Source organism: Sciurus vulgaris (assembly GCF_902686455.1).
Source record: "Sciurus vulgaris genome assembly, chromosome: 5".
NCBI classification, from domain to species: domain Eukaryota; kingdom Metazoa; phylum Chordata; class Mammalia; order Rodentia; family Sciuridae; genus Sciurus; species Sciurus vulgaris.
Genome location: NC_136465.1, coordinates 5265272 through 5291350, shown reverse-complemented (window position 1 = coordinate 5291350; position 26079 = coordinate 5265272). Strand labels below are relative to the sequence as shown.

Below are 26079 nucleotides of genomic sequence, written 5' to 3'. Positions count from 1 at the left end.
GACAAAAATATTTCACTTTTTGCTATTTTAGAACTCATGGTTATATAAAGTAATTCACAATGAAATAAGACAAGGCAAAAAAAAAGGGCTTAAAAAAACATTATAAACTGGCAGTTTGAAGTTTCAAGATGCAGTGAAGAGATGTTATTTCCAAGTCTACTATAATTATATAAGTCATCAATAAATCAATAGCACCATATGTTCTTTTCATACAACAACTTTTAATTCTCTCAGCATCCTAGGAATAGGAAGCTGGACCCTAACTAGAAGTCCACCCCATCCCTCTGAAGGGATGCCAAGACGCTGATCACCATCAACTCACCTCCATACCAACCCCTCTCCAGGACAGCACCTGTTCCGCATGGTCACTGCCATCCCCCTCCAGACTGGAGGCTTCTAGGGCAGAGGAGTCAATCTGTTTCCCTACTAAACCTAGACCTAAGTGCACCTAAGAGCCCTCTCTTCTGGGTGCCAGCAGACACAGCTTCTTGTCACTGCTCCACAGCCCCAGTGGAACAGGAGCAGCAGCTGCTTCTCCAGTCTTGGCCACTGGTTTCTAATTGCTGGTAATCCTTGATTTCCTACTCCTTGCCACATGTTAACAGACTACCCTTGGTTTGGGAACCAAGTTATTACTACGAAATAGCTACAAGCCTTAAATGACTGTTATTTTGAAGGCACACTAAAATGGAAAAAGAGATGATCTCTTTTTGTCTGGGCTGCACAAGGGGTGAGCTGAGTGTGTGCTGCAAGAAAGCCCTCCAAGCCCAGGGACTCCCCTGCAGGTGGCTCTCTGTGGGAGACTCGCACACACTGATGTTCCTTGAAGAACAAGAACATAATTCATTTAAGACTATGTTCCCTGGGCAGGTGTGCAAGCAGGAGGCCGAGACCTTTCTTCTCAACTTGAAAATGTGTAAACACATGTGCTAAGAAATGGTGAATCAGCCTTGCACAGTCTGAGGAAGACTTCAGGCTTATCCGTAAAGAAGCCTTCACTCTCCTGAGTCTGCACACCTCCCTTTCTGCTGGGAACTCTCTGCAGTGGCTCTTTATTTCTGTGTCAAGCCCTAGCAACATGCAGCACTTAGGTCATCAAAAATACCTAAGGAGGGGCGAACAGGTTTTGATGGCAAGGGAGATGCAAACCATGTAATCTCTCCAGTGCGCAGGTATACATGTGGAATACTGGCTCAAAGGGAGATCACTAAATCTACAATGTAAATGCATTGGAAATTTGAAAGATGTTTTCAAAACAACTGTATCAGAAGTTGTACTACACTATGTCCCAAAAGCAAAGCATGAACGTGTGGTGAGCAGGGCGCAATGGCGCAGACCTGTAATCCCAGCGGCTCGGGAGGCTGAGGCAGGAGCACTGCGAGTTCAAAGCCAGCCTCAACAACTTAGCAAGACCTGGTCTCAAAATAAGTTATTTAAAAATGGGCTGGGGATGTGGCTTAGTGGTTAAACACCCCTGGTTCAATCCCCAGTACCAAAAAAAAGTATGAACTTGCCTGTTAGACTTTAATCTTACCCACTGATCGTGTAATCATACCTTGGGATTGCTGTCAATGTGACAGATTTTTTAAAAATGTAGTTAATTCGCATTTCTCTTATTATGAATAAAGTCGAACATTTTCTCTGTGATGTTCTTATCTATTTCTTCTGAGTCACTGGTCATTTTCTCAACTTGTAGGATGGTGAGCGGTGCCCGTGCTGGGTCCACACCACCAGGGCCTCAGGCAGAGGGAGTGACCTCCGTTCTCACCGACTTCTCAAGCTCTACTCACGATCCTTTATCAGTGTTTTGCTGCAACGAACAACGCTATTCTGCGAAATTCCTAAGGCACATCTAATTCCAAGGAATGCCTTAAAAGCAGGCTTAAATACAACACGGGCTCCTGGTGTGTGTTTTGGACATTTGCCTTCAGGAGATCCCACTGGTGCAAACTCTCTGACAAGCTGACCCAACTTCAAACAGCTGTCATGGTGAAAGGCACATTCACCAAGAAAGCATTTGTTCTCTCTCTAGTCCAGCTCAAATGGATGCTCTGAAAAGGGACAGCAGCTCCACGCTTCCTTGTTTGTACATTCCCATGTTCAAATTTCTCTAAAGTCAAAAGTGTCTGGTTATATTTACCCAAACTATTCTGCCCACTCAAAATTCTTTTTCTTATATATGACACAGATAATAGATCTAAGTCCTTAAAAAGCAGCATGTTTGAAAAAGAAATGTCACAAATTCTTCTTATCAATGATACTAAATTTCGTAAGTATCCTCTGAAAAACACAATTAAAGATTAGCACTGACCATCAATGCATACCTTGAATTACTCAGTACCACCCTACCTTTCCTTTACAGAGTTGTCCATTTTTGTATATGAGCTTCAGGTAGCAAGAGGCTGGTTAAAGACTTACAAAAGAATAACATGGCAGCCAAGAAGTACCAAACTTAGTAGGCAAGTGAGATTTCAACTGGGGTGGATTAAGAGCATCTTGAAAAAGACACCAAGTCCACAGAATGAAAGAAAAGAAAGCACACTTAGTATTTTAGAAGAATGGTGATACACTCAATAGACAGAACTCGCAAGTGTTGTACGAGTACTGATTTTCTAGCATACGAAAACGTGAACTTACCTGTCATGGACGGTGATTCTTCTCGCTGCCCTTTATTGTCCTTCCATTCGTAAACCACTGTAACATCATAAATCGCATCTAAGTAGTTCTTCATAGAATCAAAAGCAACGTAAGTTGCCTTTATTCTTGGTGTCAGCACATGCTTTAATACTGGAAGGCCTAGAAAACAAGTCAATTCAGTGTGCCACGAATAAGGAATACAGTAAAGTTTTCCATTTCCACAAATAGACACGACAGGCAGACACTAATGCCATCACCTCACATCTGGGCTTTGTCTGAGGAAGCACTCCTCTCACGAGCTGCCTTCTGCTCAAGTGCACACTCTTTTAATACAAACCAAACACCTACAGGCACAAGATACCACGTGGGAAGCTGCCAGAAAGCAGGTCCTCAGAAACCTGGGCTTTAGTGTGCCCTGCCAAGTGCGAACACTGGGATCCTCACTTCAGGCAGCTGCATAAGGAGGCAGCAACTTGCCCACGATCACTCAAGATGTTTGAGCAGCACATCTCATAATTAATGACCCCGAGTCCACAACTGTGCCTTGGCACTATCTCAAACCTCGAGTCATTATTGCAAAAGCAATTTTATAGTAACAAATGCAGATACCAATCAGAATTTCAGTGGAGGAAACAGAAATAACAAGGTATTTTAAACTAACTGCTTCAACTTGAGCCCAACAAATTGGTATCTGACTCTGCTTCCAAGAAACTGTATAAAGGCCCTGAGCCCTAACAGAGAAAAACAGAAGCTGTTCAGTTAGCTCTTTCTGGTGACGGTGTCTGTTCTTGGACCGACTCTGGAATTTCCTCATTTTCTATTCAGCACTGAAGATGACCTACCCATCTGATCAAGTTTCTACCTCAGGGCCTCTTGTGGTGATTGAGTATAAATGAAATTTTGTGATTAGTATTGTACTGTGGAAACATTATAAACAAACACATTTAGACAGAATACCTTCAGTGATGAAGGTGGGAAATTTTGTGTTTGCATGCACAAATGTATAGATTTAATATATATCATCTCACTTATTCCCACAAATCAAGAATCTGAGGCGCAGAGAGGTAAAACAACTTTCTTGAAGTGAAAGAGCTAGCAAGACCTTATTACATCTAGTTCAGTACTTTTCTACCCGAGTACTAACAAGTAACTGTTCTAAAACCATAATCATGTACGTTAAATATTAATGAAGCAACAAAACTTATGTACCTACAGCACATGGAAGAATGTCTTCAATGAGATATAAAACATTCTCAGAATATAAAAATTTCAAAAAATTTTTTAAATCACTGATTTTCTATTGGTGAAAGCTTTGAGAGAAAAGACACTGGAAAGAGGCCAAGATGGACGTAGAGAATGTGGGAGAAAGTCACGTGAACAAAGGTGAAGAGGGGAGTCTGGAGCGTCTGAGGAGCTTGGCACCAAGGCAGGAAGGGCTAGGTGGGAAACACACCACAGACATCTTTCTAGAACTCAGAGTGACAGCTGAGTCACTCCTACTGTGCTCTCTGAGTCCCAGAATTTGAGGCTGAAAGACATGACCTAAGCTTATAAAAAGAGTTTAAGTTTCAGAAGTATTTTAAGGTACCGGGTCATAAGCAGTGGGGTTCTGAATTAGGAATGAAGCAGTGTAGACTGAAGAGACAATGTAGACAGTGGTCCATATTCTAAATCAAGCAAATAATGAATGTGGTCATAAAGGAACAAGAATAAAAACCACTGGGTTTTTGCCCTAGAATGTGTGGCTAAGGCCATGCTACCCATGGAGGGCTGGTGAGCACCATGCAGAGAGAAAGAGGGGTAGAGAACGTGAGCTCAAACTGAGCAAGCTACGTGACAAGGCACACTCCAGGTAGTCGGAAAGATGTCTGTACGTGGCAAGACTCAGCTGGAGACAGACCTGTGGGAATCAAATGACTCGATGTGATGATCTAAGAAATGGCAGTGGCTGCAGTTGAGAAGTGACAGAAGAGGAAAAGGCAAGAAGTACAGACTTAGGGAACATGCATGTTTTTTTCTTTACAGTAAAAGATAAAATGCTAACAGAATAGGAGAAGCCAGGTTTTTTTGTTTGTTTGTTTTGTTTTTTTAAGTGAGAAAAGAAAACAGCAAAGCAAAGCAAAGCAAGGCAGGTCAATGTAATGTGTTATGGTTGGAGGTGAGGTGGCCCCAGAAGCTCACGTGAGAGACAGTGCAAGGAGGTTCAGAGGAGAAGTGACAGGGTTGTGAGAGTCTTAACCCAATTGGTGAATTAATCCCTGAGGGGATTAACTGAAGTAATGGGATGTGGCTGGAGAAGTTGGGAATGGGAACGTGGCTTTGGGGTACATATTCTGTATCTGGAGAGTGGAGTCTCTCTGCTTTCTGATGATGTGAGCTGCTTCCTCTGCCACCCTCCTCCGCCATGATGTTCAGCCTTGCCTCTGCCCTAAGGAATGGAGCCGGCCTTCTATGGACTAAGACCTCTGAAACCCTGAGCCCTCAAATAAACTGTTCCCCCTCTACAATTGTGTTGGTCAGATCATTTAGTCACAGAAGCAAAGAAAAGCTGACTAAAACAAAATGCAAAAGCCAAGGGAAGAAAATGCTCAAAAGAGGAGGTTGGCTACTCTTCTGACAGAGGATTAATATCCAGAATATATAAAGAACTCAAAAAACTTAACACCAACCCCCCCCCCCAATAATCTAATTAATTAATGGATAAAAGAAATTTTAAAAAGTCAGCATCTCCAGCAATCAGGGAAAATGCAAATCAAAACTATACTGAGATTTCATCTCACTGCAGTCAGAACAGCATTATCAAGAACACAATAATAAATGCTGGAGAGGATGTGAAGAAAAAGGAACACTTAAGCTGTGGTATTGTAGTTAGTACAACCACAACAGAATCAGTGTGAAGTTTCCTCATAAACTAGGAATGAAACCACCATATGACCCAGCTGTTACACTCATTAGTTATTCTAAAAAATTACTGTCATCGTATTATAGTGATACATACAATACTCATGTTTACAGCAGCACAGTTCACAACAGCTCAGTCATGGGACCAGGCTGACACTTGTCAATAGGTGAATGAATAAAGAAATGTGGTACCACACACACACACACACACACACGCTGGAGTTTTACTCAACCTCAAATAATGAAATTAAGTAGTTTGCAGGAAAACAGGTGCAACTGGAGGAAAGTCATGTCAGATGAAATAAGACAGACTCAGAAAGTCAAGGGTCCTATATTTTCTCTCCTATGTGGAAGACAGAGAGAGAAAAGGAAGAAAAGGTGATCTCATGAAAACAGAAGGGACCAGAAGAATAGAGACTGGGAGCAGAGAAGGGAGCGAAGGGGCAGTACTGGGGAATGAAGCTGACCAAACTATTCAAGTCCATGTACATGAACCCTACTGTTGTGTGTGTGGTGTTTTTTTTTTTTTTTTTTTTTGTTGGGTTGTTTTGTTTTTTAATTTTGATTCATTGTATACAAATGGGGTACAACTTTCATCTCTCTGGCTATATAAGAAGTAGAGTCACACCATTTGTGTGATCACACATGTACACAGGGTAATGATGTTTGTACCATTCTATTATTTTTCCTTTCCCCTGCCCCCTCCCCAGTCTGGTTGGTTTTTGATGGTGCTAGGGACTGAACCTAAGGATGCTCTACCACCTGGCTACGTCCTCATCCCTTTTTATTATTTATTTTGACACAAATAATAAAATAGGCCAAACTACCTTGAACTTGCAATCTTCCTGCCTCAGTCTCCCAATTAGCTGGGTTAACAGGTGTGCACCACTGTGCCAGGCTATTATGTATAATTATAATGCACCAATAAAAAATTTAAAACTATACCAAATAAAAACTTTGTAAGAACATTAGAAATTAAAGGAGAGGTGATAGTTACCTTTATTAAAAATATATATACTGGATTATTTATTTCCACAACAGTTAGAATTGTTTTCTGATTATAAAATGGGGTCATTCATACGTAATGTCATGTTACATGGAAATTAACAAAGAGGAGCACATATCACATGAGGTGACATACTGTGGAAATCACCATCACATTAAAAGTGGGTGAACTCCTGGAGAATAGATGGAAAGGCGGCCCAGCCCCTCTGAAGGTTGGCACTGGGGGCAGCAGAGTCCTGGGTGTGCAGAGGTGGGGAACGGCCCACCGTGGTCTTCCGAGGCGCTCTGTGCCAGGGTTAAGAGTTGGGGCAGAGAGCAGAAGTGGCTATGAAGCGACATGGGCAGGCAGAGGAGGTGGACTCGAGAACACGGACGCGTTGCAGCTGCCACACCCAAGAAGAAAACTTTTCTCCAAAGAGAGGAAGCCAAAGAAAGACGGTCCAAATTAAGATTTAGAAACAAGACACACTGAGTACACTCTTGCCAAAGGAACCTTCTGAATGCAAAGCCACCTAGAATGTGGAGGGCAAGCCTGTGGAAAACCACAGAGGTGGTCAAAAGGAGGAATTTGGGGGGACTGCCAGTCCCAGGGTCCGGGCTCAGCTGAAACCAGGGCCAGCCACAGAAGGCAGTCGTCAGCGATTTACCACGCTGTCAGCTGCAAAAGGGAGAAAGCACAGGGTTACCGACAGCTGAGACACAGCTGGAAGGGTCCACCCCACACTGGGGACTGCAGAGGGTCACACAGACAACTGGGTGAAGGGCAAACAGGAGCCACAGGCCTTGAGAGAGAGGGCAGAATTACACCAGAAAGAAAATGAGCCAGGGTCAGAGAGAAGAGGGAAGAGGAAGAAGAGTTGGCCGATCATCTGCAGGACCATGGGTCTCAGGAGGATGAGTGTGGAGCACTAGGTCACACCAGGACCCTGTGCAGAAAAGCAGGTGTGCTCCTAGGGCCTCCCAGCAGGCCCCAGCAGCTGCCAGTGAGGTCCAGAAACACCGATAACTGAACGGCCAAGGATAAATCCACTGTTTCAAGCCATCAAGTTCATGGTAAAGTTATAGCAACAGGAAACAACCCACTCATATATCCATCAGGAGGAGACAAAGTCCTTTCCATTGGATACTGGGCAATAACTTTCTTTTTTAACATTTGTCACACTGGTCTTTGAAAGCTGGCATCAGAGTGCTTATTTAATTTACATTTCTTTAACACTTGCTCAGATGTCTGAATCACTCATATCTCTTGAATTTCTTGTCAACACCATTATCCATGTTTCTACTTTGCATTCTTCATAATTAGCAAGAGCTCTTTTCATACTAAATTGATGTCATGTATTAAATGTATTATTAGCTTGCTATTTGCCACCTAAGTTTGTTTATGTGATATATCAGACATAAAACTTATCTTTATTCAGTGTAGAAAAAATATTTACCTTAGCTTATTCCTTTGTTTTAAGGGCTTTTTTTGGGGGGAGGGGGTTTTTTGTTTTGTTTTTAGTACCCAAAACTGAACCCAGAGGCACTGAACCACTGAGTCACATCCCCAGTCCTTTTCACTTTTTATTTTAAGACAGGGTCTCACCAAGTTGCTCAGGGCCTCGCTAAGTTGCTGAGGCTGGCTTTGAACTAGCAATCTTTCTGCTTCAGCCTCCTGAGACACTGGGATTACAGAAATGCGCCACCACACTCAGTTTGTTTTATGTTTCGAAAGAACTCTCAAAAATACACAATTGCCAGAATTATTCATAGGATGAAAGCTAAGTTCCTTAAGTGTGGAGGAATTTTGAAACCACAAATGCAATAATGTGAAAATTCTCAGTGCAATCATTCCTTGGCCATCCATGGGGTGCCGTTCTGGAACTTTCTGCAGATACCAAATTCTGTGGATGCTCAAGTCCTCATATCAAAGGGCTAGTACCTGCACAGAACCTACACATCCTCCACACACTCTAAAGACCCTAGACTACTCACAGTGCCTGACACACAGCAAACACTACATTCATAGTTATTATAGTTACTGTTCAGGGAATAATGAAAAGTCTGTACATGCTTAGTACAGACACAATTTTGTTTTTTGCAAGTATTTATGATCTGCAACTGGCTGAATCCACAGACGTGAAACCCACAGGGTTAAGAGTTGGGGCAGAGAGGAGATATGGAGGTCAACTGTATTTGGTTTGCCATCACAGAGACTTCACTACCTTTCTGTTTCCTATTACTAGAGCTCGAAAAGTCTAAGTATGCCCATCTTTACTACCAGTGTGGCAGAAAATATGATAGGGTTTTAATTTCTTACGAAGCACTTGAAAGCATCAAGTATCAAGGAAACCCAGCTAAAATGGACCACTTCACAAAGCAGTGCCTGATGTCTGACAGAGCCAGGTGGAGAGTTCTCACGACCCTGCTCTGCGCTCCTGGAGTAGGTGCTTAACTGCTGTCAGTGTTTGCTTGTTCTTCACGAAACTCAGGCATAAAACTAAGGTTTATGAATAAATATTAGATCCACGTGTTCTAATTGTAATGTAAGAGTCTGACTCAAGTCTCCTCTATTTTTTTGTTTGTTTGTTTGTTTTGGTGATACGGGGTGGGGATTTAACCAGGCATGCTCTACCACCAGTCCATATTTTTATTTTATTTTTAGATGGGGTCTTGCTAAGTTGTTGAGGCTGATCTTGAACCTGAAATTCTCCCAGTCTCAGTCTCCTGAGTTTCTGGGATTCCAGGCATGCACGACAGTGCCCCAGTTACTACCCTGTGAAACACAAGACTACTGCTTAGACCAGAGATTCTAGAACTTAAGCAGTGTATGGGCCTGGCCCTGTGGTTGCCCACTGAGTAGGACTGTGGGGCTCTTGAGAATATGAATTTCAAACATGTTCTTAGGCAGCTTTTGCTGAGGGTCCAGACACCACTTTGAGAATCACTGAGAATTTTGAATAGGACTTGAGAGCATCAAAAATTCACAAAGGGGCAGAAGAAAGCAGTATGAAAAGGCAAGAGGGCTATTACTAACACCACTTGTTCTGTTAAAAATGTATCAGATGGTATAGGAACGGCCTCAAAGATGTAAGTCGAACTCTCCCAGGTGCTGAACATCTGCTGCTGAACACCTGCTGCACACACAGGATGCCCAAGGAGACTGCTCTTCCTCCGTGGAGAGCAGGAGTGACCAGTGCCGCCTCTGCTGCAGCCTCTCCTCAGACAAAAACACACACACGGCTACCAGCTGGGGTGCTGCTGGAGAAGCAGGAGGCAGAGGAGTCGCAGCTGAAGAACCGCCCAGGCGCAGGTCAGGATCCGCGGCGGGCAGACAGTCAAATGATCCAGGGCTCCTCACAATCACTGTGCATACAATCTGAAAGCAGAAGCTTTCTTACTCCCTTTCTTCGCTCCTACTGTTTTTTCAATAAATGACTAGCACAGAAGAATAAAAAACTCAAGTCATACGAAGCTTGAGTGCAGCTTTCTACCATGGTTTCCCCCCACTTTTACATTCTGGACCATTCATGATCTTTGATTCAATATTAACTGATGCTCATAAACATTCACTCGACTGTCTTTCCTATTCCTGTCCCTCCTCCCTTCCCTTCAATCCCTTCTGTCTAATCTACTGAACTCCTATTCTTCCCTCCCCAACCCTTACTGTGTGTACACATAGAATATATGACCTTTGGTTTTGGGGGGGATTGGTTTACTTTACTTAGCGTAACAGTCTCAAGATCCATTCATTTACTGGCAAATGCCATAAAGTCATTCTTTTTTATGGCTAAGTAATATTTCATTGTGTGTGTATGTGTGTTTATATATATGTATATATATAAAATTTTCTTTATCCATTCATCTGTTGAAGGGCACTTAGATTGGTTCCACAGCTTAGCTATTGTGAGTCGAGCTGCTATAAAAATTGATGTGGCTGTGTCACTGTAATATGCTTATTTTAAGTCCTTTGGGTACATATCGAAGAGTGGGATAACTGGGTCAAATGGTGGTTCCATTCCAAGTTTTTTGAGGAATTCCCATACTGCTTTCTGGAGAGATTGTACCAATCTGCAGTCCCAACCGCAATGTATGAGTGCACACTTTTCCCACATTCTTGCCAACATTTACTGTTACTTGTATTCTTGACTGTTGCCATTCTGACTGGAGTGAGATGAAACCTCAGTGTAGTTTTAAATTGTATTCTCTAACGGCTAGAGATACTTTACATTTTTTCATATATTTGTCGGTGAAGACACTTCGGTGAAGTGTCTGTTCAGTTCCTTTGCCCATTTATTGATTGAGGGTTTTTTTAGGGGTATTAAGTTCTTCGAATTCTTTATATATCTTGGAGAGTAATGCTGCATCTGAGGTACAGGTGGCAAAGATTTTCTTCCATTCTGTAGGCTCTCTTTTCACGATCTTCAACATTGTAAAAGCTATATACATTAAACCCAAGGCCAACATCATTCTAAATGGAGAAAAACTGAAAGCATTCCCTCTGAAAACTGGAACAAGGCAGGGATGCCCTCATTCACCTCTTCTACTTAACATTCTTCCTAAAACTCTAGCCAGAGCAATTAGGTCAAAGAAAGAAATTAAAGGATACAGATAGGAAAAGAAGAGCTCAAACTATCCCTATGTGCCAATGACATGATCTTATATTTAGAAGACCTAAAAAATTCCACCAGAAAACTTCTAGCACTCATAAATGAATTCAGCAAAGTAGCAGGATGTAACATTAACACCCACAAATCAATTGTGTTCCTATACACCAATGATGAATCAGCTGAAATTAGGAAAACTATCCCACTCTCAGTAGCCTCAAAAGCAAAACAAAACAAAAACTTGGGAATCAGTCTAACAAAAGAGGTGAAAGACCTCTCCAATAAAAACTACAGAACACTAAAGAAAAAAAGTTGAAAAAGATCTTAGAAGATGGAAAGATCTCCCAAGTTCTTGGATAGGCAGAATTAATATCATCAAAAGTGCTATACAGATTTAGTGCAATTACTATTAAAATTCCAATGACATTCTTCATAGAAATAGAAAAAGCAATCATGAAATTCATTTGGAAAAATGAGAGACCCAGAAGAGCCAAAGAAATCTTTAGGAGAAAAGTGAAGCTGATGCATCACAATAGTAGACCTTTACTACTGAGCTACAGAAACAAAACAGCATGGTATGGCACCAAAAAAGACAGGAAGACCAATGGAACAGAAACAAAGACACACACAAGCCCACATAAATACAATTATCTCATGATAGACAAAGGTGCCATAAACATACTTTGGAGAAAAGATAGTGGTGCTGGGGAAACTGGAAATCCATATGTAGCGGAATGAAATTGTTAGTCCTTCTGTTTTATCCCTCAGGCTCAGCTACCGGTGTTTGGTATCACCAACAGATTCACCTGTACTGGTCCCTTCCAGCCATTTCTAAAGTTACCAGTGATGACTTACTAAATACAGATTACATTCCAGGCTTTGTATAAATATTGTGACACTCACAAAACCCATATTATCATTGCTGCTTTACGAGGAAAGAGACTGAAAGAAAGAAACTTGTCCAAGATTATGAGACTAATAATGAGCTTAGGAAAAGTCCAAAGCTACTGCTGATGTCCATCCAGGCACAAATACTGGCCAAAGAGTGACACTTGATAAATACCATGAAGAAAAGTTGAAAAATTTAACAAAGAGGCCCAGTTACTCCCATCCATGTATGACATGAGACATGCTGGCAAAGTCACACTGGACTTTCCACGTGCTTTCTGGATCACAGTTGACCATGTAGACAGAGATGAGCCAATCTTGCTGAGCCCTGCCCAAGGCACAGATTATGAGCAAATAAACAGTTGTTACTGTCTGAAGTTACTAAGCTTTTGGATGGTTTCTCATCTAACATCAGATATCTGAAAAAAGAAAGAGTTAAGATTTTAAAGTATGGCAGTAATTATGGGCATGCAGAGAAACAAGGTTTTCTGATCTATCAGATGGTTGCTTGATGAAAGGGAAGAGTCTAGGATGACTCTGGTTTTGGACTGAATGAATCACTAAGATAGGAAACATGAGTGCATGTGTGAAAGGGCAACATACCTTCAACATACTGACTTTGAGATGTCGCTCTGCACCAGTTAAGTGAAGCTCTCTAGTGGGCAACTGTACGTACAGGACTAGAATTAGGCAGAGACAGAAAAAGGAGAGAGCTTTTTGTGAGTCATCGATAATTAAACAAAGGATGGTTAAGGCCATGAATTCAGACAAAGACCACTATGAAAAACATAGAAAGTGAAATGAATGAAAGGTCAAAGTCAGACCTTGGAAATAGTGTGTGAAACAGAAAAGAAGGAAGAAGAGTGGGCGAGAAAGGAGACTCACAAGGAATCACTGGAAAATTAGCAGGAGAACAAAGGCTAGCCCTACAGAAGTCTAGGAAATCTGAACAAGAGAGCACCATGAATGCCGTATCACCTCACTCGGAGTCGAGAGGACAGTGAGAAGGTGACAGTGAACACAGAGGCCTGGGCTCTTAATGAGAGAGGAAGAGGATGCCAGGAGGAAAATGGGAGTTAAGGGAGGTTTTATTTTCCTTTTTCAATATGAAAAAGGCAGAGACATTGGTATTGCAAGAGAGCAATTGAAATGACAGCCCACGGTGTCCAGACCGGATACAGAAGGTGGTAAAAGTCCAAAGCCTTCACAGAACCTCCTGCCCCGAACCACCCCTTAACACAGGGAGTGTAAACCAGGAGTAAAACACAAAATGTACTGTTATAAAGACTTCACACACATGTGCATATTTATATATAGTGAATGAATGAAAGTGTTTTCTCTTAGGAAAAGAGGTTTCTCCTTCACTTGTTTGCGTATTACATCTGTCTGAGATTAAATTCAAGTGCTGTGGATTTAGTTAAAATCTAAAGTTTTTTTTTTTTTGTATCCCACAAACCTGTGCTATCATAGATCTGCCCCAGCAACATTATTTAAATGCAAATTAAAATTAAATAAAATTTAGAGTGGTAATGAAACTAAAATCAAATAAAACTGGGAATTCCTTTCCTCTGATGCACTGGTCACATTCTGAACACTCAGAAACCACATGTGGGTGGGAGCAAACGCTGGACAGAGGTGTCACCGCTGCTGCAGAGAGCGCTGTCCCAGCACTGTCACAGCCCAGGACGACGCCACGAATCCACACACGCTCAGTCACGCCTGTGGCCACACAGCAGAGTTCATACTGACCCGAGCTCCAGACACCTCTGAGGACACAGCAGGACTACTGCTGTCTGCCGAATTCCAACTTGGTTAAACCACTTGGTTTACTGAGGTCTAGTTATCTGATTTTCTAAAATGTAGACTGTGATCCTTTACATCCCATCATCCTATGTGCAGGACACCCACAAAAACTTAACTGAGCACTTTTACAGGTGTCCTACAATGGCATACATTTTTTGTAGGTGTCCTATACACAGGATAATGGACATGGTAAGTTAAGAACATTCCACTGCTGGGGAATATTACACCTTCTAAGAACTGTGAACCAACTTTGAAATACTCTCCAAGAGGAGTATTATATTCTAATTTAATTATATACAAATTTGAGGCTACCTGAGAGGTACATCTATGTATTTTAGAGATGAGAAACTGGTGTTTGGTCACATTAGGCAACATGTACTCATACAGCTGATAAAAGAGTATGGCTTCTGCCTCTGATCTATAAACCTACAAGAGAGAAGTTATTTCCATAACCCATAACCCACTCAAGTAGGAAAATAACCACACTTACATATCCACGTACTTAGATTTTAACTAAATCCACAGCACTTGAATATACTCTCTTAGACACATGCAATAACATGCCAATGAATTTAAGAGAAACCTCATTTCCTCAAAGATAATACATTAATGCATTCAACTGTAAGACATATTTCTCCAGGAAGAAAAACTATAAGGATCATTCTCTTTAAAAATTATATTTCAAACAGTCAACTTTTTACTTACCTTGTTGAGCAGCAAATGCCTGGCTAGCTGAAAGGAGCTCTGTCTGTCCTGGATTATACCTGGTTCCCTCTGGAAAAATTACAAGATACATCTGTGGGGCATAAAGGAAATTTAGTTTGCTTTTTTGTGTGAGCTTTGTTGTTGTTACTGTTACCTTACCAATACTAACCCAATTACTGTAGGACTGTCTTTCCTAGAGTGAGAAAAATATACACTCTTTTACATATGACATTTGTTTCATGCAGAGCAACCAATCTGCAAACATTCACTTAAGTCTGAACATAACACGGACTGTATTTAAAATGCAATATTCATGGTAGACTAGTCACTAAGAACCTAAAAACATTTCTAATAATATGCTAGTATTCACTAATTAAAAATTTGGCCATCCTAGGCTGACTTGTAATGAAATAACCCTTCCCCTCTAAGAATCTATAACATAACACTGATTTTATTTTTGTATTAATTTTTATTAACATAGTAATTAATTGCACATTTATACTGGTATTCAGTGTATTTCTATACATGCAGAGAGTGTGCACTGACCATGCCCCAACCGTTCTTCTTCCACCCTTTCCCCCTACACTCCAACCTGACATTTTAAAAGGGTACAAATTTTAGAAATCAATGTTAAGTATCAAGACTAAATGTACAGCTCATTTGAGGAAAATCATATATATGAATTGAAATTCCCACAATATAAAAGGCAGTGTCTGCATTTCAAAAGCTTTGTATAATATTACTATTTTATATAACTCCCCTAATGCATTTATAAGCAGCTTCATATTTGTTACATAAGTTGAAGTAATATAATACCTATAAATAAATGAGAGTATCGAGTTATTTACTTAGTAATCAATTAGTCTAAGCTTTCATAATTACCTGCTTGAGAAGGTAAAACAAAACATTAAAATCATACAATAACAAACCCTTAGCTTGAGAAGTGAGTTGCAAAAACTACAGTGATATTTTTAATAGACAGTCAAAAGACAAAAGTAGACATTCATCTTTTCAAATAAACATTTGGAGTAGGCCCTTGGTACTGAACTGAGGGGTGCTCTACCTCTGAGCTACATCCCCACTCCTTTTTATTCATAATGGAGTGAAATCAGAAATCAATAATAAGGTAAAAAACAGAAAAAATCCTAATACCTGGAAACTAAATACACTTTTGAATGATGAATGAATGGCAGAAGAAATTAAGGGAGAAATAAAAAAAATTCTTACAAATGAGAATAATGAAATATCAAAACCTCTCCGATTGTATGAAAGCAATTCTAAGAGGAAAATCTATAGCATGGAGTTCATGCATTAAAAATTAGAAAGACACCAAATAAAAAATCTAATACTACATCTCAAGATCCTAGAAAAAGAACAAATGAACACCAAAGTCAATACAAAATAGAAAATAATCAAAATCAGAGCCAAAAATCAATGAAATAGAGAATTTTTTAAAATATGAAGGATCAATGAAACAAAGAGTTGGTTTTTTGAAAGGATAAACAAAACTGATAAACCCTAGCCAAATTAACTAAAACAAGGAGAAAGAAGACTCAAATAAATAAAATCAGATATGAAAAAGGAAGTACACCACAGACACCACTGAATCCATAGGATCATCAGAAACTATTTTGAAAATTTACACTCTAATAAGCAATAAAAACTTGAAGATACTGACAATTTCCAAGAGATATAAAGCTCCCTTACCCAAAATGAACCATGAGGATACAGAAAACCTAAACAAATCAAGAACAAGAAATGAAATTGAAGGAGATCTCAAAAGCCTTCCAAAAAGAAAAGTCTAGGACTGGATGGATTCTCAGCTGACTTCTACCAGACTTTTAAATACTAATCCTCCTCAAATTATTCCATGTAATAGAAAAGGAGGGTATATTGCTAAACTCATTCTATGAAGCCAGTATTACCCTGATATCAAAACCAGGCAAAGACACATCAAGGAAAGAAAACTTCAGATGAATATCCTTGATGAACATAGATGCAAAAAGTCTTAATAAAATACTGGCAAACTACATACAAAAAGACATTAAAAACTGGGTGTAGTCACACATGCCTGCAATCCCAGCAGTTCAGGAGGCTGAGCTAGAAGGATCACAGGTTTGAAACCAGCCTCAGCAACCTGGTGAGGCTATGAGCAACCTAGTGGGACTCTGTCTCTAAATAAATAAATAAATAAGGCTGGATATGTGGCTCAGTTGTTAAGTGCCTCTGGGTTCATCTCTGCTTCCAAAAAAAACCTCACATTAAAAATATTGCACAATGATCAAGTAGGTTTTGTCCTAGGGATGCAAGGTTGGTTCAACATAAGGAAATCGATAAATATAATTAGCCTTAAGGATGAGAATAACATAATTATCTCAACAGATACAGAAAAAGGATTTGGCAAAGTACAACACCCATTCATGTTTAAAACAATAGCCAATAAGTAGGGATAGAAGGAACTGACCTCAACATTGTAAAGGCTATACATGACAAACCCAAAGCCAAGACCGTACTGAATGGAGAAAGCTGAAAGCATTTCTTCTGAAAACAGAAACAAGGATGCTCACTCTCATCATTCCTACTCAACATAGTCCTTGAAACTCCAGTCAGAGCAATCAAGCAGGAGAAGGGCTACAAACAGGAAAAGAAGAACTCATGACATAATCCTATATTGAGAAGACCCAAAAAAGTCCACCAGAGCCTTCTAGAATTGAAAAACACATTTGGTAAAGTAGCAGGACACAAAGTTAACATACACAAATCCATTGCTTTCCTATACTCCAAAGACAAACCTGCTGAAAAAGAAATTAGAAAACTATTCCATTTACAATAACCTCAAAAAATTTAGAAATAAATCTCAAGAAAGATGTCAAGGACCTCTACAATAAACACTATAGAACACTGAAGAAAGAAGTTGAATAAGACCTTGGAAGATGGAAAGACCTTCCATGTTCTTGGACAGGCGGAACATTATTAAAAAGGCCATACTACCAAAAGCATTCTACATACTCAATGCAATTACCACCAAAATACCAATGACATTCTTCACAGAATTAGAAAAGGCAGTTCTAAAATTCATTTGGAAAAATAAGAGACCCAGAACAGCTAGAGAAATTCTGAGCACAATACCAGACCTCAAAATATACAACAGAGCTATAGTAACAAAACAGCCTGGTACTGGCACCAAAACAGACATGGAGGGTTAGGGAATAGAATAGAAGACATAGAGATAAGCCCACATAAATATAATTATCTGACACTAGACAAAGGTGTCAAAAACATTCACTGGAGAAAAGACAGCCTTGTCAACAAATGGTGTTGGGAAAAATGAAAATCCCTATATAGAAGAATGAAACTTGATCCCTATCTCTCACTCTGCACAAAAGTCAACTCAAAGTGGATTAAAGACCTAGGATCAGAACACAAACTTTGCAACTGCTGGAAGAAAATGTAGGTCCAACGGTCCAACATGTTTGCACAGGAACCAACTTCCTTAACAAGACTCCTCAAGTGCAAGAAGTAAAACCAAAAATCAGTAAGTGGGATGGCATCAAATTAAAAAGCCTCTGCACCACAAAGGACCCGAGCGTGAAGAGAAAGTCTGTGGGGAGGGAGGAGACCTTCGCCACCTGCTCCCCTCAAAGGGCATCGAGGACTCAACCTACTTGACACGACAAAGTCAAATGACCCAATTCATACATGGGCAAAAGAACTAAACACTTCTCAGAAGAAGAAATACACTGGCCAAAAATGTTCGACATCTTTAGCAATCAGAGAAATCAAATCAAAACCACAGTGAAATTTCATCTCATTCCAGTCAGAATGGAAATTATCAAGAGTACAAATAATAAATATTGACAAGGATGTGGGGAAAACGTACATTCATACATTGTTGGTGGGGCTGTAAATCAGTGTAACCACACAGGAAAGCTGTATGGAGACTTGTCAAAGAAATAGGAATGGACTCACCATATGACCCAGTTAACCCACTCCTTAGTATAGACCCAAAAGACTTAAAACCTACATACTAGCACCAAAGAGAAGAAAAAGTAGGCTCAGATCTTCATCATGTTGGCTTAAGACCAGACTTCCTTAACTAGACTCCCAAAGTATAAGAAATACAAACAGGAACCAATAAATGGGATAGACTCAAACTAAAAAACTTTTTCTTAGCAAAGGAAACAAACAATAATCTGAAGGGAGAGCCTACAGAGTGGGAAAAAACCTTTACCACATGCACTTCAGATGGAGCACTAATCTCCAGAATTTATAAAGGACTCAAAAAACTTTACACCGAGAAGACAAATAACCCAATGAACAAATGGACTAAGAAACTGGGCAGACACTTAACAGAAGATTCACAAGCATTCACAGATACATGAAAAAAATGTTTGACATCTCTAGTAATAAGAGAAATGTTAATTGAAACAACCCTAAGATTCCATCTCACCCCAATTAGAATGGCGATTATCAAGAACACAAGCAACAACAGGTGTTGGCGAGGATGTGGGGAGAAAGGTACACTCATACATTGCTGGTGGGGCTGCAAATTAGTGCAGCCACTCTGGAAAGCAGTGTGGAAATTCCTCAGAAAACTTGGAATGGACCCACCATTTGACCCAGCTATCGCACTCCTTGGCCTATACCCAAAAGACTTAAAATCAGCATACTACAGTGATGCTGCTGCATCAATGTATATAGCAGCTCATTCACAATAGCTAGATTGTGGAACCAACCCAGATGCCCTTTGATAGATGAATGGATAAAGAAAATGTGGTATATATACACAATGGAACATTATTCAGCCATAAAATTAGGACATTTGCGGGTAAATGAATGGAGTTGGGAGAATATCATGCTAAGTAAGATAAGCCAATCCCAAAAAACCCAAAGGCCAAATGTTTTCTCTGATAAGGGATGATGATACATAATGGGGGGGGGGGCAGTTAAGGAAAGAAGCAATCAAATTATGTGGAGGTTTTCTACTACTAAACACGTAAGTCTGATAGGCTAAATTTTCGTTGAAAGAACCAGTGATTCTGTTCTCCTCTGTGATGACCTTCCATTTTTTAAAAAAATCTATTTTCAAGATAAGATACACCATGTGAAACATGAGATACTTTATCCTCTAATGGAAAATTAACAACTATTTACATTAAAAACCTAGTCAAAAAGAAAACAGCTATATAATTAGAGTTTTAAATCGTAACTAACCACTGAACCGGACTTTCTCCATGCATTGGACAACTTAATTATCAGAGGAATGTTATAAAAATATCAAGCACTAAGTGGAGACTCTTATTAAGCTTCTTTCCCCTCTGCGTTTTAAAAATTCTATCTAGTTTACTAAACAGTTTTCAAAGCACATTCATATAGCAATAATGTCACAGAACTTTAAAAACTGATCAGCTATATATTTTATAATTACAACCTTTTCTTTACCTCTGCCTTCTGTTCTCCAAACTAATCTAATCTAGCAATGTTAAAAAAACTTTTCAAGTTCTTTACAATTATAATCAGAAACACTCACATCACTCAAAAGTCCATCATGTGTTTTCAGAGAAGCAAGTACCACATGTGGCAGGGCACAGCGGCCTCTTCCCTCAGTGAGCTCATTACTCACTGCGCTCTGGAAGGGCTACACGTATGACCAGAAAACACTAAGTCACATCGACACACGCGTGAGTGTGGCGGGTAGGACGATGCCTTCCCTCCTAGGAGGCCCATATCCTAAGTCCTGGAACCTGCCAACATGTTGTGTGACATGGCAAGAGGGCTATGAGGATTACTCGTGGACCTTAAGACAAGATTATCTTCAACTAACCAGAAGGCCTACTATAGTCATAGAGTCTTTGAAATAAGGACGAGGGAGGCTTAAGAGTCAGAACCAGAGAAACTGCCCATGAGGACAGACCAGGACAGCTCCTGTTGGCTCTGGAGATGGACGGAAGTCACAAGGTAAGGAGCGCAGGCTGCTTTCAGAAGCTGGAAAAGCAGGAGCATGGGCTCTTCCTGGAGCCTCTAGAAAGGACTACGGCCCCACCAGCACTTTAATTTCAGTCCAGAAAGACTCATTTTGGCTGACTTTCAGAAAGGTTAAGAAAATAAATCTGTGTTATTTTAAGCCAATAAGTATGTGGTAATTTGTTACAGTAGGAATAGGAAACTAGGACAATTAGTGTAGTTTGTGAACATGCTATTTAATACCAGCTAACAAATTAATAGTTACTAACATTTAATGAACATGGAAACTAAAGCTCAGTAGTGACTTATGTAAAATAACAAAGCTTAAACAGCAGATCTAAGATTTAAAGCCAAATCTGATGCCAAAGGAATACTCTCATCTAATAGGCTGCTGCCCATTCCAGAAAGAAACTTGGAAAAGAAAGCATTAAGTCTCCATATTTGTGGTATAAATTTTACTAGCTTGAATTCTAACTACATGACTTTTATAAATTATGTAGTTATTTTTATCATAAATGTTTCATTTCCATCCAGAACCAATAAGTACCTGGTGAAAGAACTATCCCAGCAACAATTATGGAAATCATTTCTTAATAATTTGTAATACAGATGCATTTTTTTCAAACGAAATTTTGCAAACTCTCAAATAATACCAATATTGAGTACAAACTGATGTAGTCACAGATTCCTATGAGAAATATTAAGTCATATGAAAGGTAACTTGATAAATACCATGTTAGTTACTTAACTTTCACAAACATGAGTATAATATCTGCTTTCATCTACATTCTAAGAAGTCGGACCTCAGTCACACAGCGATCTGACACGAGCCTGCCAGTCATTAACATTGTGCTAGGAAGACACAAAGTGAGATTCTTGACCTTGAAAAACGGTTCTTTTGGTAACCCACAATGAAGAACAGAACTATCTGAATCAACCTTCCTATAGAAACAATTTGAAAAACTAGGTATAACATCATTCTCAAAGTATCAAAAAGCTGACAAAGCCAGGCCTGGAGGTACACGCCTATAATCCCAGCAACTTGAGAGGCTGAGGCAGGAGGAAGTTCAAGGCCAGTTTCAGCAATTTAGCAAGACCCTGTCTCAGAATCAGAAATTAAAAGGACTGGGGATATAGCGCAGCGGTAAAATGCCTCTGGATTCAATCTCCAGTGCCAACAAGAAAAATGAAAAGGCTAACGAGATAATAGTAAGATCAAAATCGAGCAGACATAGTAAAGCAGGAAAGGCAAGAGGAGCGGAAATAAAAGATCAGAGCCTTCTGTTAGAAAGCTGCCGACAGGCCCGGAGCGAAGGTGACACCACGCCTGTGGCGGCCTCCCTGGAGCAGAGAGAGGTGAGCAGCCCTGGCTGAGGAGCTCAGCGGGCCTCCAGCTCAGTACTGCAGAATGTGGCTCTGCGCAGGCCCAAACTAGAGGAGCCTTATGGTATCCAGCTTGTTTTAAGCACAAATATCCCCTGGAAGAAGACAGTTTCATACTAGGCTTCAACTGATTTCTACAAATAATTTTCCAAATGTAATTAGCAGAAAACAAAGATAACGAAGCGCATGAGGAAAGCAAGTACCATGAGCAAGAACTACTAGAAAACAAGACTCAATGGACTCTAGATGCTAACTGACCAAATAAATCTTTTAAATTCTGCTTCCACTATTTAAAGAAATAAAAACACAACTACTCTAAGATTTCATCTCATTCCAGTCAGAATGTCCTTATCAAAAATACAAGCAACAATAAGTATTGGTGAGGATGTGGGGAAAAAGGTACTCGTACATTCCTGGTGGGACTGCAAATTGGTGTAGCCACTCTGAAAAGCAGTATGGAGATTCTTCAGAAAACTTGGAATGGAACCACCCTTTGACCCAGCTATCCCACTCCTTGCTTTATACCCAAAGGACTTAAAATTAACATACCATAGTGACGCAGCCACATCAATTTTTATAGCAGCTCAATTCACCATAGCTAAAATATGGAACCAACCTAGATGCCCTTCAACAGATGATGGATAAAGAAAATGTGGTAGATATACATATGATGGAATATTATTCAGCTTTAAAGAAGAATGAAATTATAGCATTTGTTGGTAAATGGATGGAATTAGAGAATATCATGCTAAGTGAAATAAGCCAATCCCCAAAAAACCAAAGGCCCCAATGTTTTCTCTGATGTGCAGATGCTAATTCACAATAAGGTGGGGGGACAGGGAAGAATTGAATTACGTTATAATAAGGTAGAGGGGAGTGAAGGGAGAGGAAGGGGCAGGGGGTAGGAAGGACAGTAAAGCAAAACAGACGTCATTACCTCATGTACATGTATGACTATATGACTGCATGACTGATGTGATCCTACAATATGTATAATCAGAAAAATGAGAGGTTATACTCCATTTATGTATAATCAATCAAATGTATAAATGCATTCTACTGTCAAGTACAAATAATTAGAATAAAAAAAAAAAAAAGACAGGCCTGAAGAATAAAACAGAAATAATAGATCTGAAAAAAGAAAAAACACATAGTACTTCATACAATGAAAAATGCAATGATTTTAAAAGACAGGAGTTAGACAGACTTGTGGCATGCGGGATTATGTCTCAACTGAAAAAGAGCCGCAGTAAATACAGGGTGAAATCTGAACGCAGACTGGGGATCAAGCACTGGTGCGGCACCAGTGCTCCTTTCTCAGGTCTGACAAGCGCATCAGGGCTAAGCAGGAGATCATCACCAGATGTCTCCGTGAGAGCTGGGGGAAAGTGCACTGCAAAGTTCTGTAAGCCTGAAATTATTCCAACTTTTACAATTATTAATAAACTATAGGAGGAGTCTTCCAAGTAGCGTGCAGAACACTGAAGCAGTATTGCTCCCAAGCCTACACCAGCACCGAGCACAACACTGGCCAACGTGTAAACTCACAACTTCATAGGGCTGAAGGCTGCAAGGCAAACACCAACCAAATACCTGAGGAAAGGGCTCAAAGGGGAGAAGAGATGCAAGTACTTGCTTATCTAGGAAAAAGCCAGAGCAGGCCCCTAGAAAGAATTTAATTAAAATTGTTACCAATTTGCAAAGGCCAAATGTGAACCAGTAAAATAGAAGAACCCCCGATGGCTACAGGCGCAAGGAGAATTCACCACAACTGGAAGGCGGGAAGGAAGTGAGGAGGAAGAGAGGAAGGACAAAGGAAGGAAATGACAAAGGGGAAAAATGCTGGAGTCAGGAGGCGAATGGACACAGTCCTGGAGCGGAGGACTGGCCCTGGAAGGCCTCCCAGCCTCACGCAGGCCCTTCCCTCTGTGTTTCCCGTGCAACAGCAGTCTTAAATTGCTGGAAGAAGAGCAAGAAAATTCTGCTACACTTTAGAAGTGGTTGAAAACAAAGGATAGCAAAGAAATAAGTCTCAACAGAGGGAGGGCAGGAGGGTGTCCCGATACATGTGACAGGGGAGAGCAGGGTCAGGGGAGGATGCCCCCTGAGGCCTTCCCCAAGGCAATCAGAACAAAAATACTCCTCCCTTCCTTCCACCAGATCACCAGAGCTCCCAGTGCCACAGCACTGTGGTGAGAGGGCACCTGAGGAAAAGCCGAGCACGGAGGGGAAACTCCCCAGGAAGAGACCCTTCATCCTGAGCACCAAGGAATGAGAGCCACTGCAATCTGAAGCCCTCCAGAAGCATGACTAAAGCAAAACTCAAGCCCAATACAACTGCTGGATGGAAGGACTTCACCCCCAACACAGGCAAAAAGAAAGGCGCGACCATTTCCAAGTGCTGGTATGATGTGCCTCAGTGTCTACTCGTCTACCCAAGATGCCAACTTTCAGAATCTTAGGAGGTGTGAAAACGGCCAGATGAAAGCAGGGTCTGGACACAGGGCCACCAGAAGTACTGGTCTCAGAAAGGCAGACACTGGAATTACAGCCAGGGGACTTACAGCAACAAGAAGAGGAGCAATCAAGGTTCTGGAGAAGGTGGACAATTTCTCAAGTGGAGACATTCAGCACAAAGGGAAACCATGAGACAGAGTCAAAGGGAAATGCTAGGAATGGAGAGCCAGGTGACAGATGAAGAACGCCTTTAACTGGCTCGAGTACAGACCGAACACAGCCAGAAGGACCAGGGAACCCGAAGGCACATCAGCAGAAGTCACCATTGACACAGAAATAAAAACAAGAATGGGGGAGGGTAGCAATGGGACAAGGTAAAGCATCCAAGAGCTGGGGCAGCATCAAATGACCCCACACACTAGTATCCAGAGAAAAGACAAGAGCAGGACAGGAATGATGTTCAAAGAAATATAGGCTGAGCGTTCCTAATCCAAAAATCACAAATCCAAAGTGCTCCCAAATCCAAAATTTTTGAATACTGATATTGCTCAAAAAGTTTCAGATTTTACAGCATTTCAGATTTTGATTAGAGATGTTCAACTGGCAAATTCTATGCAAATATTCCAAAATCTAAAAAATCTGAAAAACTTCTGGTTCTAAGCATTTCTGAATCAGGCATACTCACCCTGCAACAAACAAATTTTCCAAAATTAATGACAGACACCAAACCATAGAGCTGAGAGGAGAGGAGATAAGAGGAATGGACATTTTAACATGTAAATCCATGTCTTTAAATTTATAATTTTTAAAAGTGCACATACATATTTCCAATCCAGTCTTTCTGTTGGGGATCTACAGGGACCCTTCCCCCATGTCAAAATTCACCACGCTGAGTGAACTGAAGCCCCTTCTCAAACGCCTGTCCTGTCCTCCGAAGAGTGCCGAGCAGGGTGAAGGGCTGCTCTTCACCTCGTTTCATTCCATCCCCATCTGCCCAAACTGCACGCAACCACATCCTGCACAAACGCCCAGGGAACGTTCATGGGAAAATGCTCACCCTGGCACCACACCGGCTGACTGGGCAGAATCCCTTCAGCAGGAGCTCGGGGAGGTGGCGTGCAAGAAGAGAGGTGAGAAGGGACAAGACAAAGGAAGAACTCTGCCCAGGAGCAAAGTTTCAGAGCACTTGGAACGCACTGAGAGGCAGATCCCAAGAAGTCATGCCGATCACGCTGCTTGTCCAGGAGAGTCATGGGAAAAGTCATTTGGCAGCAATTAGCATTCTTCAAATACAAGGTCGAGATTCTTGTTTTTTTGTTTTGTTTTGTTTTTGTTTTTTAAGAGCAAAGTTTTGGAAAATAATATTCACATTGAATGCAAATATTCATACTCCTGGTTTTTCAAACAATTCAGTGTATACATGAAATCCAAATTTATACCCACAAGAAACAGTGGCTGCTCCTAGTGCCAAATCTGATGTACAGAAGACAGGGGTTCAATGAGCTCTGAGGAGCCAGCGTACTGCCATTTACTATTCATAGATTTGAAAAGACATCGAGTGTTCTCTTTGTTCCTCTTTAAGGTCAACACTGACAACCGCCAGGAAAGGACCTAATTGTCAGCAGCAATCTTTCTGATGGCTAAAAAGAATCACTGACTTATACTTAAGAGTTTTTGTTGCCTCAACGAAACTCTGAATTATTTACTATATATAATGTTGTACACTTTCAAACCGATTCTTAAATGTTAA

The 26079-nt window shown here is 40.6% G+C and overlaps 1 protein-coding gene across 1 annotated transcript in view; it reads right to left on the bottom strand.

The window, feature by feature from the left end:
• Positions 1-26079, bottom strand: part of AGPAT5 (1-acylglycerol-3-phosphate O-acyltransferase 5) — a 51124-nt gene that overhangs the window by 3605 nt on the left and 21440 nt on the right. The window contains 2 exon segments of the mRNA XM_079141824.1: positions 2638-2796; positions 14526-14616. Of these exon segments, the coding sequence (XP_078997950.1) occupies positions 2638-2796; positions 14526-14616 (250 nt within the window).